Source organism: Galeopterus variegatus, unplaced genomic scaffold (assembly GCF_000696425.1).
Source record: "Galeopterus variegatus unplaced genomic scaffold, G_variegatus-3.0.2 Scaffold6281, whole genome shotgun sequence".
Lineage (NCBI taxonomy): Eukaryota > Metazoa > Chordata > Mammalia > Dermoptera > Cynocephalidae > Galeopterus > Galeopterus variegatus.
This window is the reverse complement of record NW_007732392.1, coordinates 99,998-112,634: the sequence shown is the minus strand read 5'-3', so window position 1 is coordinate 112,634 and position 12,637 is coordinate 99,998. Positions and strand designations below refer to the sequence as shown.

Below are 12,637 nucleotides of genomic sequence, written 5' to 3'. Positions count from 1 at the left end.
CGATTAGCACAGTGATTGCCTGTGAATACCAGCCCAATGCACGTTAGATATAGCGCGAAGAATCTCACTGGAAAAGCAAAGCTCTTTTCTAGTTTTTGGCTTCCCACAAAGGCATTCGGTTCCAACTGTTTTTAAGTGGCCATGTGGATAAACATTCCAGTGGACACTGAAAGTCGCGGTTGTGTATTTACAACTATCAAGGGTTTGATTTGTTTCCAGGAGTCAAGCCTCAGGAGGCAGGATGCTCTGGGGGCTGGTCCTGCTGGCCCTGTGGACGCGGCCCGGTGCTCCAGGTGAGTGAAACAAGGCTGTGGTTTCCTGCGCTTGCGAGATGTGTCCTAGCCGCAAGGTAAGCGATAGCAAAATAAGTCTGTGATTGGAGTAGCTAACCATTTAGAACCTTCTAAACTCCCCTGTAAATATAACATTTACTTACTTTTGAATCCATATGACATGAGACAATTTACTTTTGAAAAAGTCAGGCATTAGAGATAAACACCTGCCTAGAGACACAACACTGTGTTGTGCACAGTTCAGCCCTTTCCCCATAAACTATGTTTACAACACTGCAAATATTTGGTGCTTTGTAACTTTTCTTCCCATTTTATTCCTACTTAAAATATATCTTAAATATTTCCCCATGTGTTTATTTTATTGCCACATGAATTTTAATGACTGTATAGTATTCCAGCACAAATAAACCCTGGCCCAATTCCCATTTATTTCTGGTCCAATTCCCACTTAGATGGTTACTGTATTTTTACTAGTATAAATGATGACACAAGGAAAACTGTTGTGAATAAATCTTTATTAGCATCAATGATTATATCCTTTAGATAAGTTACAAAAACCAGAATTGCTGAGTCAAAAGTTTTAATTACCTTAGGGATTTTTTGTTACATCATCGAATAGCTCTACTGGAAGTGGTGCAGTTCACATTTTTTCAGCAACACTGTGTATTATAATGTTTAATTTGCCTTGTATTAGATGAAAAGTTATGCTTTGTTTAAACTTTCTGTTCAGTACATTATTTTGAGTTAGTTAAACTGCTACAATTTCGGTAAGGTCTGGTAACTTTTCTTGCCAGTAGTTTAGATGGTGACTTAAAACCATTCACTTATACATATGAGACCGACCATTGTCTCGGATTCTTGCATTTTTACAAAACAGCTAGACATCGACATCAGTCAGATGATCTTGGTGAGAAAGCAACATATACGTTAACTGCTTTCTGAAACTCCATCAGGAGCAAGGCTAAAGATCCATTTATTTTCTATATTTCTCCTCTGGGCAACACATGGTAGAGAGGAGGGTTGCTTTTTAGCCTCAGACCTGGGATGGACCAGCAGGAGGTCCTGGCCTGGAACTTGTGCCAGAACATCACTCACTGCACGGCTCCCTGCATGCAGAAGTCGTGCTGTGGAAAGCACCCGCCTAGTAGCACTCGGTGACCTTCTGGTACATGCTCCTAACCAGAAAGGACAGAAACCAACCCTGGGACCAGCCGCTGTGTGGGGACCACACTCTGAGTAGCAGCACTGGGAGAGAGGACAGATGTGGCAGCAGCATCCTTGCAACAAAGGGAAAGAAGCAGTGAGATGTGGTAGCCTGGCTCGTTTCCTTGCATGTGAAGTTATGGGTTGCAGCCTGAGTCCTGGCGAGCCCGAGTCCTCTGCTCATGGTGACCCTTCTGCTGCTGTTCCCTTTGGCAGCTGGTGACCAGGATGAAGACACTTTCTTCGACCTTTTCAGCATTAGCAACATCAACAGGAAGACCATCGGTGCCAAGCAGTTCCGTGGGCCTGACCCCAGCGTGCCAGCTTACCGTTTTGTGCGGTTTGACTACATCCCCCCAGTGAACGCAGATGATCTCGGCAAGATCACCAAGCTCATGCGGCAGAAGGAGGGCTTCTTCCTCACAGCCCAGCTGAGGCAGGACCGCAAGTCCAGGGGCACGCTGCTGGCTCTGGAGGGCCCTGGCACCTCCCACAGGCAATTCGAGATCGTCTCCAATGGCCCAGCAGACACCCTGGACCTCACCTACTGGATCGATGGCACCCAGCACGTCATCTCCCTGGAGGACGTGGGCCTGGCTGACTCCCAGTGGAAGAACATCACCGTGCAGGTGTCAGGCGAGACCTTCGGCCTGTACGTGGGCTGTGACCTCATCGACAGCTTCACTCTGGACGAGCCCTTCTATGAGGAGCTCAAGACAGAAAAGAGCAGGATGTACGTGGCCAAAGGCTCTGCCCGCGACAGTCACTTCAGGGTACGTACGGCAGGATGGTGGCCGCGGCGAGGTGGGAAGAGTTTGCTGGGAACTGACAGACTAGTGCCTCTTGTGTGCAATCGCTGTGTTGAAGCAGGTGAAGTCTGGCCTGGGAGAAGCACTTGCACACATACATGCACATGCACACGTGTGCCCACACGGAGCACACACAACACATCCATATTCACTCAAGTGTGTGTGCACACACACCACCACAAATGCACACTCACAAACGTGAATCACACAAACACATGTGCAGAGGTGTTCACACAAACACCATGTAAATGGGCACACATGCATGCAGATAAACATCTCAAAACACACATACACCACACATGTGCACTCACAAACCAGACATGCAGCACCAAACATGCACACTCGTATGCACACTTGCACATGTGTGCACACTCACACATGTGCACACACATACACCGCACAGGTTTGCACACACAATGCACACGGATGCACAGACACACACACAGCATACACACATAGAATTGCACTCTCACCCGCACACACAAATGCCATACCTCTCCAGGCCGTAAATAGGCAGAGCGATCTATCACGGGTTGCTTTCCTGCCTGCACCAATGGTCACTGGTTGAGATTGAGGGCTGGTGTGATGGTCGAGGAGTCACCCCCATGGGAATGTTTCTGGCACCCCCAGATTCGTTTCATCACAGCTGACAGCACTGCTAAGTTCCTGTCCTGGTGGTGGGAGGACGGGGTGCAAATCAGAACCTCCACTGCTGAGGAGAGGGCCAGCAATTTGTGAGGAGATAACTCCATGTTCATCTCAGCTAAAACACACCTGGACCAGTATCTTCCTGAAACCGCAGGAGTTTAGAATCTGCAGTGGTGTGTTAGTACGCTGCCTTCTTCCAGGTGCGTGTATGTTCTTGGGAATGAACATGTGTTTAAATTCAGCTGTTGACTGAAAGTCCTGACCTTGGTTTCACCAATCTCCCTGGTGTCAGGGAGCCTATGGCTGTACATAGCCTGACCCCACTTGAAGCGTGGCCTGACACTCATGGTGTGGGAGATGCTTTCGGACCCAGCATCCCTGTCTCTGAGTGGACAAGCGGATATTCACAAGCCCCTTAGCCAGACGCAAGAACACCAGTAGTCGTGTGTCCCCACAGTCCCCTCTGAACATGGTCAGGAGGCCAGCTGCTGCTGGCTCTGGCAGACCCCCTCCCTCCTCCTGTCTTCTCCTAGTTGGTACATTCTTATGAGGAACTCCCACATCTTGTGTCACGCCTAAAATGAAGTTTCAAAAGTACAGATACAGGAAAACCAGTCGTACAGAGATTTTAAACATGCCACATAGAAGAGCGTATTCACAACGTCTGAAGATTCCATCTTGTATTTTTTAAATGTCATTTACCTGGGCAGCAAACGTGATGCTCATCTGTTGCTCTGTTTCTCTCCTTGCACATATTCACAGGGTTTGCTTCAGAATATCCACTTAGTTTTTGAAAATTCTGTGGAAGATATTCTAAGCAAGAAAGGCTGTCAGCAAGGCCAGGGAGGTAGGTGTGTTTTGAACAACGTACTTCATTTCCTGTTTTGGATGAGATTCTGCTATGGCGTGTGTATGTGCACAGATGCGCTAGTGGAGGTTTAAGTAAAAGTATTTGAATAAGGTACCTTTACTGTCTTTGAGTGAGTTAGCTGGCCAACTTAGACATGTTGGCATCTGAAAATAGTAAATTGTTTGCAGGATTTACTTTAAATAGATTTTAATAATCAAAATCTCCATTTTACAAGACAAAATGCAAATCACTGACATCTTAACGTGTTTTAAATATATGCAGCATTTCCAGTATATTCATGTGTGAAGATTGTCTGCATAAGGTAGCATCATAGGTATTTGTTAAATTTGATTTACAGAAGTTTTCATACACTATTCCTAGTTGTCCAGTCAGTCATATTAAGAAAATCTGTGCCACTTGGATCATTAACAGATAATCCCACATCTTTACTAACTACCATTTTGAATTATATTTCTGACCACACCTTGCCAACGTTTTCTTGAGCATTTAGTTATGAAGGTGACTGTGCTGGGCTCTTTAAATGCCGTGTGTCACCTACCTCCAGAGTGACTTTATGAGGTGGACGCTTTTGTCTTCTTCACTATACACGTAAAGCTGAGGCCCCAGGAGGTCACATCAGTCGCAGAGTTTCACCACCGGTGAGAGGTGAACAGAGCGGCTGTCGGGGCCCACAGTCTCCAGAGCAACAGCTCGTGTCTGCTGCCTGATCACACTGTGTGATTTCGTCATTAAGACACTTCTTCATTTCAATTTCTTTTTTATTGTAGCAAAATCGATTGCACATATCTGTGGGGTACAGAGTTGACCATCAACACCCACGTGCAATGTGTGATGCTCACATCAGAATAATCGTTACATTCAATAATATGCACTGTCACTGCTGTTCGTGGCCCTTTACCCCTCCCCCCACCCCCCTCCCTTTGCAAACGTGGACTGTTGCTTTATGGATCCACACGTGGGGAATGTGTGGGACTCGATGTCATCGATGCAGAATGGAGGCCCCGTGCCCTGCCGTCCGCTTGGGCGCTGGGCACGCCTCCTGGTTCTCCAGTTGCGGGCGCACGTTCCTGAGCACCCTGGGTCCTGCGGGCGTGGCAGGTTGCTCTCTCTGCCCTGCAGCTTTGGCTCTGGCGGGAGCGCCCAGCTGAGTGTGTATCTCTCAACCAAGGCTGTCTGCCTGTCGACCTGTAGGTCAGTCAAGCACAAGGCAGGGATAGAAATTAAGAGCGTGATTTTTGGTGGACTGTGGGGGAAGGAGAGACATTTTTGATGGCCCCAACTCCAGTTCTAACCTCAGCACTAACCTTAACCTTAATGGAACCTAAGTGTGCCTGTTGTCTAGAGGGGACCTGATCACACACCCGGGGTTAGCTGGTGGATCTTGGTATAATTCGGCATGGCCACTCCAGAGGCCGGTGCAGGTCAGCTCCCCACTGGGTTCCGACTTGACATTCCAGCTCAGATGGTGCCCACAGCCCGCCTCTCACGCCCTGGTGTGCTTCCCACAGTTGAAATCAACGCCATCAGCGAGAACACAGAGACGCTGCACGTGGGCCCCCATGTCACCACGGAGTACGTGGGCCAGCGCGTGGAGAAGAGGCCGGACGTGTGCGAGCACTCCTGCGAGGAGCTGGGCAACATGATCAGCGAGCTCTCGGGGCTGCAGCTCATCGTCAGCCAGCTCCACGAGAACCTGAGGAAAGTGGTGGGTGCCCGGGTGCAGAGCAGGGCCTCCCTGCCCGGACAGCCTGGTCTGTGCCAGACTGGACGTGCGCTGGGCCACTAAAAACTCCTCTGTCCACAGGGTAATGCCGCGTCAGGCTTTTCAGCAATGTTTGCTTAATATTCAGTGGTGGTGGATAGGACATATTCTGAATTAAAATAGGGTCATGGGGTACACATTCTCCAAAATAAGTTCTGCAGTTTGGGAAGTTCCTCTCCCCAGTTTAACTGCGTGTGTGTGTGTGTGTGTGTGTGCGCGCGCGCGTGCGCATGCATGCACACGTGTGCACAGAGGGAGATGCTTTGATTTCAAGGGCTGAGTGCCGAGGAACAGCAGGCGAGGCAGAGCAGAACAGCCCGGCCTGAGACAGGGAGTGACTGTGGGGCTAATAGGAGGAAAGTCTTTTTGTGTCTTCACGGCACGCTACAGCAGAGAGAAAAGCATCTAAGGCACTTTGGAGTGTGTGGTTTAAAGTTCAGAAAGGGAAGCAAAAATAGCAAGGTCCTCCAGGCGGCTAGGCTGACTTCTCCACATCGAAGGTGCCCTGAGCGTTGCTCTGGTCCTGGTCCAGATGTGACAGGACCAGCACCATTTCCCTTCCACAGGGGTGGTGGAGAGGGACCCCCAGCAGCCCACCAGTGGCAAGGCCATGGTGCTGTCTCAGGAAGCTCCCAAAGGACAAGTGCACCTTCTGAAACTTTCCACCAGGTGTGTGCAGTGGGGCAGTCATGGGAACAGACTTCCAGCTGCTCACAGATTCCCGTGGAGCACATTCCATCACTGGGAGGAATAATGGATGTTGAGTCTGCTGCCAGGTTGCTGTGCTGTGGGAGGTCTCGGTGATGGAAGTCCCTTTCTGTCGAGCTTGCCTGCCACGCTTGCTGCCTCAGGCAGCATCCCCTTAGTTCCAGGTGCATCAGGAAATATGAGTGCATCAGCTGTGGTGGCCAGCTGCGAGGGAACGCACAGGTCACTGGCTGACCTGGAAAGAGAGGTCAGGGAAGAGAGGCTGGGTGGGAGGAGACCGCACCCGCCTGGCAGGTCTTCACTCTCAGATTGAAATGAGCTTTCAGGACAAGGTTGCTTAGCTTAGTCTGGATTACAGAAATGTGTGAAATCCATAAAATTGCACCAAAAAACATAATCACGATGGTGTGTTTGTGTGCATTCTGTGCAAGGAAGGGTCCGTATTGTTCATTAGATTCTCAAAGGGCCTGTTACCCCCAAGTTAGAAATTGCCAGTTGGGGAAAAGGTCCACACCTGCTATGTCCTGAGGGGCGGGCTCAGCAACAGGGGGTAAAACTCACACATTTAGGGCATTTGGTGCAACCGTTATTTATTTGATTTTTTAAAACTTTGCATCTTTTCCTTTAGTCTATAACCCCCAAATGGCAACAATTGCACCTTTTTCCATGCCATTGTATTACCTGAATGGCACCTGTCATAGCTGGCAAACATATGACTCGAACGTTAGTTCTTGGCAGGGCTGCAGCCCTCCCCTGTACCCTGCCGTGGGATGTGCTCTCCCTCTTGTGAGGGAGGGGTGGAGTGAGATGCAGCCCACGTGGCCACGGCCTCTGAGACGTGGCTCCCCGTCAGGGAAGGCTGGCGCCCACTGTGCCGTGGCTCTGCCCTTCTCTGCAGGGCTGTGCCGCACGCTGGGGGTTTGTGCTTCCTGACTTCAGAGCTCGTTGATTAGGAAGGAACACCCTTTCTCATCTGCAAGTGTGACGGCTGGATTTGCTGCATTCCTCTCTGTACCTAACGCCTTCCTCGATTTTCCAGTCAAATGACAACCAGTTTCTCTGGGAGCTCATCGGTGGCCCTCCTAAGACAAGGAACATGTCGGCTTGCTGGCAGGACGGCAGGTTCTTTGCAGAAAACGAGACCTGGGTGGTGGACAGCTGCACCACGTGCACCTGCAAGGTGAGACCAAAAACACTCAGGTGGCCGGAGAGCGACCTGCCCTGTGCGATTCTCCTTACGGCACCATTTAATGCTGGGCGCATGTTAACTGCTTGGAAATGGCCACATTCTATAGCTACATGTAAAATGTGCTCAGATATGTAAGGAAACCTGAGAAGCCCGAGAAATGGAAGGATCCATAAATACAGCTGGAATCGACCTCTTTGGTTTGCACATACGTAAACCAAACCCAGAGGTGACGTGCTGGTCTCACCAGGTGGTTAGAAACAGCTGGGATGGAGCTAGCCAGGCTCTGCTTTAAGCAGTTTATGTTCAATGCCACTCGCTTCTGACAGTGCCCCGAGTCAGCAGAAGCACTTGGGGAAATGCAAGTCACGGTCCAAAACACCGTAGACGGACACTTCAGTTCCTTGTCCGTATTCACTGCTGTGTGGCTGCTGTTGATCATGGCCTTGGGCATCAGGTGACATGTGTTTGCACCTCCCATCCTCCTCTCTTCTGCCAGAACACGTGGGAGGTCCCTGTCATGGTTGCTGCTCGGTGATGGGAGAAAAGAAGAAATGGGACGGGAAGGGCCACCTGGGGCCCCACTCGCATCGGGCTCTGAGCACGAGTGAGAGGAAAACGTGCTTTTGTTTTCAAGTCTGTTTATAACGTAGAGTCTGTGGAATAGGAAACACCAGCCGTGCTACTGACCTGTTCAATCCAGCTTCGCACAGTGTGTATTGCTTTTAAATGAGTGTTACACGGATACCTTGCTTTTCTTACAGAAATTTAAAACAGTTTGCCATGAAATCACCTGCCCGCCAGCGACGTGCGCCAACCCCTCCTTTGTTGAGGGCGAGTGCTGTCCCTTCTGCACTCACTGTGAGTACCCCGGCCCGCCCCGGGCGCTTGCTCTTAGCGGTTTCGTGCTTGTTTGTTTGTGTGTTTGTGGATTTTGGTGAGGAGGGTGAGGCTCAGGCTCAGGAGGACAGGAAACGAGAGGGACACAGAGGGACACAGAGGGAGTGCTCAGGGCCCCCGTCATCCACTAACTAGTGACCAACCAATGACCAGCGAGAAGTGCGAAAGTCCTAGGAATTCGGGGATCGGGGCTCTGTCCTGCCCTGTCACGGCTCCGATGCAGAAGCTGAGCTCCAGTGACCGCACATGTGAGGAAAGAACCCGACTTTCTGGCCCAGAGACGGCCCCTGGTGTAGACGGCAGCCCCGAGTCAGAGAGCAGGACGGTGAGAGTGAGTCCTCCCTGCAAGTGCAGCCTGTGCAGGAACAACGGGAAGTAACAGAAAGCCCGAGAGACGCATCCTAGGCAGTGCCAGTACATCCGAGTAACACCGCCTGCGACTCCCTGGGTCCCCAGTGCTGGAAAGCCAGTGCATTTTGGGAGCCGTGCCAGGGCTCTGTGCTGCGTCCCCCACCTGCCCAGCGGCCCTGGCCTCACCTGTACTCCTGACCTGCACGGGCTCCCTGCGGCTTATGCCAGCGGCCCCTCCACAAGGTACTGCTGGCTGAACGCAGGCGACCTCCTCCCAGATTACACTAGCACGACCTCCTCTGACATGCACAAAAGGCCCCTTTGTCACACCTTCCTCAGCCTCTCATTTCACACTACCCAAATAGCAGTCATCCACTCAGATGTGGCTGCCACCCATCCTGAGCCCCTCTCTCCTTCCCCTGGACTGCCATCATGCTCCGTGCTCCTCCAGGACAATCTTCCCTCACCCTTACGAGCACGGTTCTGCCTCTCATGAACGTGCGAGCTTCTTCACTGGGGAGCCGTCTCAGGTCTCCCTCCGACCCGGCCCCAGTCACGGCAGCACTGATTGAGGTGGCCGGTTCCAGTCTGCATGCCCTATGACTCCCTGGTCCAGGCTTATGCTGTTTTTCACCTCCCTGCTCTAGTGTTGGAGCCTGGAGGTTGGTGGCATGGGGGCGTGGCTGTGCTGTCCCTCCCGTTACCTGAGCCACACAGACCTGCACTGCTCTGGGGCTGGGCCTGGCTGGGGAACACCGGGCTAGGGGCATCTTCCTTCTTAGAGGCCCTGGAGCACGTGGACAGAGAATGGGTTTGGATATGAGCTCGAGCTCTGCCACTCTAAGAATATGAACAAAATGCAATTTTGTTTTGAGTTTCAGATTAATTATCTATAAAATGCAGAGAAATTACCCCCAATAGATAAGGTCACTCTTATGCTTAAAATAAACAATAGAGTATATGTGAAAGTGCCTGTTAGATACTCACAAATTCGAATTGCTCATTGTGCAGTATAAAAATAAAATTATGATAATCTAAGTGCCCACTTCAGCTTAGAGGGAGATGTCATGCTATCCAGAGCATAATAGCAAGAAAAAGGCCTCCTGTGCCTTCCCTCTTTCCATGCTTTCTGGGACATTTAACCATAGCACGTTTATAAGGTTTATCTTCTACTATTTACTAGAAGGATTTCTTGCTTTAAGTTACTGTCTTTCCTCTCATCAATGGATGTAATCACCTGTGAAGAATTTCTTTGCAGGAAATTATTACTTTTTTTTTAACTTGTCTCAATTTACATTAATTGGAAATAAATTAAGAGACCAATAATTTCAATCAGTAACTGAGATGTTTTGTTACCTTCTGTAAATCAGCACACAGGTTAAAATGGAAATAAATTAAATCTTAATAACTTTTTTAAAACCTAGAGAGCTATGATCCAGCACTCTCTTTTGCAGCTATTTTTAAAATTCCATTAAGCGTCTTCCTGGGACACATTTGGAGTAAACCCTCCTCACACTCAGACGACAGACCCTGACATTCCCTTGTGTCCTTTCCTGGACAATGTCCCCAGCTCCTCCCCAGGTCACAGACTTTCAGCAGCGGGGGTCTGTGCTCGCAGAGGCCCTGCCTTGCCCCCGCCCTCTGCCCTCCACTGGGAAGTGGCCCTGTAAAGTCCTCGTTGTAGGAGCTATAACTGCAGGGCAGGGTTGTCCTCTGCCTGTCCCGCCTGCGATGTGTCGTGAGGTGGTGCCTGACCCACTCTGTTGTGCTTCCTCTGGCCAGCGGTGGACGGTGAGGAGGGCTGGTCTCCATGGGCAGAGTGGACTGAGTGCTCTGTCTCCTGTGGTTCCGGGACCCAGCAGAGGGGCCGGTCATGCGATGTCACCAGCAACACATGCTTGGGCCCCTCCATCCAGACACGAGCGTGCAGCCTGGGCAAGTGTGACACCCGCAGTAAGTGTCAGCACACAGCTCCCTTGGGGGGGGGGGCATGGCTCGGCCGTGGGGCTTGCAGGGCAGCACCGCCCTGCGGTTCCTGGAGGCCCTCGACCTGTGCAAGGATCCCTGCACGGTGGGGCTCCTCCTCCTGCACACGGCAGTGGCTCTGCTCCCCTGATCCTCAGCTGTGACACACACGTGGCTGGGCACGGGCAGGCCCCTCAGGGTGGCTCGGCCTGAGATGCTGCTCTTTGTGTGTCACCCTCCGTTAGTCCGGCAGGACGGCGGCTGGAGCCACTGGTCACCTTGGTCTTCGTGCTCAGTGACCTGTGGAGTCGGCAACATCACACGCATCCGTCTGTGCAACTCCCCGGTCCCCCAGATGGGAGGCAAGAACTGCAGAGGCAGCGGCCGGGAGACCAAAGCCTGCCAGGGCGCCCCATGCCCAAGTGAGTGGGGCAAAGGCCGGGTCCTGGGAGCGGGGCCTGTGCAGCCCTGACGGCGTCCCTGAAGCAGGGCCGAGTGCAGTCCCCGGCGGGGAAGGGTGCTCTCCTCCCCCTGGCCTGGCTCGCTCTGGACCAGTCCTTTGGGATTCATGCCTGTGTCAGCACGAACCTCATCCAAGCCAGCCCGATTCCACGCGTGTTCAGCACAGGCTACCATTAAATGACCATTAATCTGCAGTTAAAGTGGAATAAGCCAGAACGTGGGAGCGAACCTGGGTGGGGGAAGCGAGAGGGAACAGAAGGGACGTCTCAGGAGGCCAGGAGGCCGCCCCCTGCGTCCCAGGTGAGCTAGAGAGTCAGAGCCCCCAGACCCCGGTGGGCCCAGAGCTCCAGGAGATTCACGAAGGCTGCGAATGCACAGAAAAAGCAGAAAAAGGGAGCTCGTAGGTCGATCCTTTCACTACCCAGCTCTCCATGTGCACCCACCATCCTGGTAACCGGTGTCACACGTGTTCCAGAGACGGACCCGCCCTCCACTACAGGGGCCCCTCGGTGAAGGGTCTGAGCTTCTAGGTGTAAAAGGTCGTGCGATTTTCTGTCTGTGTCTCCATCACTCCCTGAACCTGCAGGGTGGCAGGACTCGGTAGGTAGCATAGTCGCTCTGTGACCTGTACACAGTCCCAGTAGAATTAAGATTTCTGTACCCGCAGTGTAGGAGACACCACCTCGACCTGGGCCCAGTGCTCAGAGTAAGTGGCGGGCTTGGCGCTCCCCCTGAGCTCGCCTGTTCCTGGCTCTCCCTGCAGTCGATGGCCGCTGGAGCCCCTGGTCCCCGTGGTCCGCCTGCACGGTCACCTGCGCCGGAGGCATCCGCGAGCGCACACGGGTCTGCAACAGTCCCGAGCCGCAGCACGGCGGGAAGGCGTGCGTGGGGGACGTGACCGAGCGGCAGATGTGCAACCGGAGGAGCTGTCCCGTAGGTGCGTGTGACACCTGTGCCACCCGCCCAATCGGGGCGTCCTCTGAGCACGCGGCTGGGCTTCCACTCTGACGAACAGTGTAAACGTTTTTGGAAAATACGTAGGAAACTCAGGAAAGGAAAATCGGTCCTATTTGCACCGTGTAGAGATACTCGCTTTTAGACCCGCGTTATGTTCCTCCAGTATTTTTATGTAAAAACAGAAAATGAGCAACGCGGCGTGGGCGTCGCGCACAGTCCCAGTGCGCTCCGGCGCTCACAACCCCCCCGCTCACTTGCCAGCAGCCTTTGATGACCGTCTGGTGTCGCTCCCCGTGGGTGTCACCAGAATGTCCCCGCCGGCACCGATGCGTCACTGAGTGGCAGGGCGGGCGCCGTGGGCGGCTCCAAGCAGGTCCCGCGGGGCGCCGCGTGTTCACTCTTCCTCCTCCCGCGCAGACGGCTGTCTGTCCAACCCCTGCTTCCCCGGGGCCGAGTGCAGCAGCTTCCCCGACGGGTCCTGGTCCTGCGGCTCCTGCCCGGAGGGCTTCCTGGGCAACGGCA

At 52.4% G+C, this 12,637-nt stretch overlaps 1 protein-coding gene across 1 annotated transcript in view; it reads left to right on the top strand.

Moving 5' to 3' along the window:
- Positions 1–221: 221 nt before the first annotated feature.
- THBS2 (thrombospondin 2) overlaps positions 222–12,637 on the top strand; it is a 27,909-nt gene continuing 15,493 nt past the window's right edge. Inside the window, exons 1-10 of the mRNA XM_008590686.1 lie at positions 222–293; positions 1,713–2,269; positions 3,716–3,800; positions 5,333–5,529; positions 7,334–7,474; positions 8,245–8,341; positions 10,514–10,684; positions 10,942–11,118; positions 11,922–12,095; positions 12,533–12,634. Coding sequence (XP_008588908.1) covers positions 242–293; positions 1,713–2,269; positions 3,716–3,800; positions 5,333–5,529; positions 7,334–7,474; positions 8,245–8,341; positions 10,514–10,684; positions 10,942–11,118; positions 11,922–12,095; positions 12,533–12,634 — 1,753 coding nt within the window. The 5' untranslated portion in view covers positions 222–241. The remainder of the gene's footprint in view (positions 294–1,712; positions 2,270–3,715; positions 3,801–5,332; positions 5,530–7,333; positions 7,475–8,244; positions 8,342–10,513; positions 10,685–10,941; positions 11,119–11,921; positions 12,096–12,532; positions 12,635–12,637) is intronic.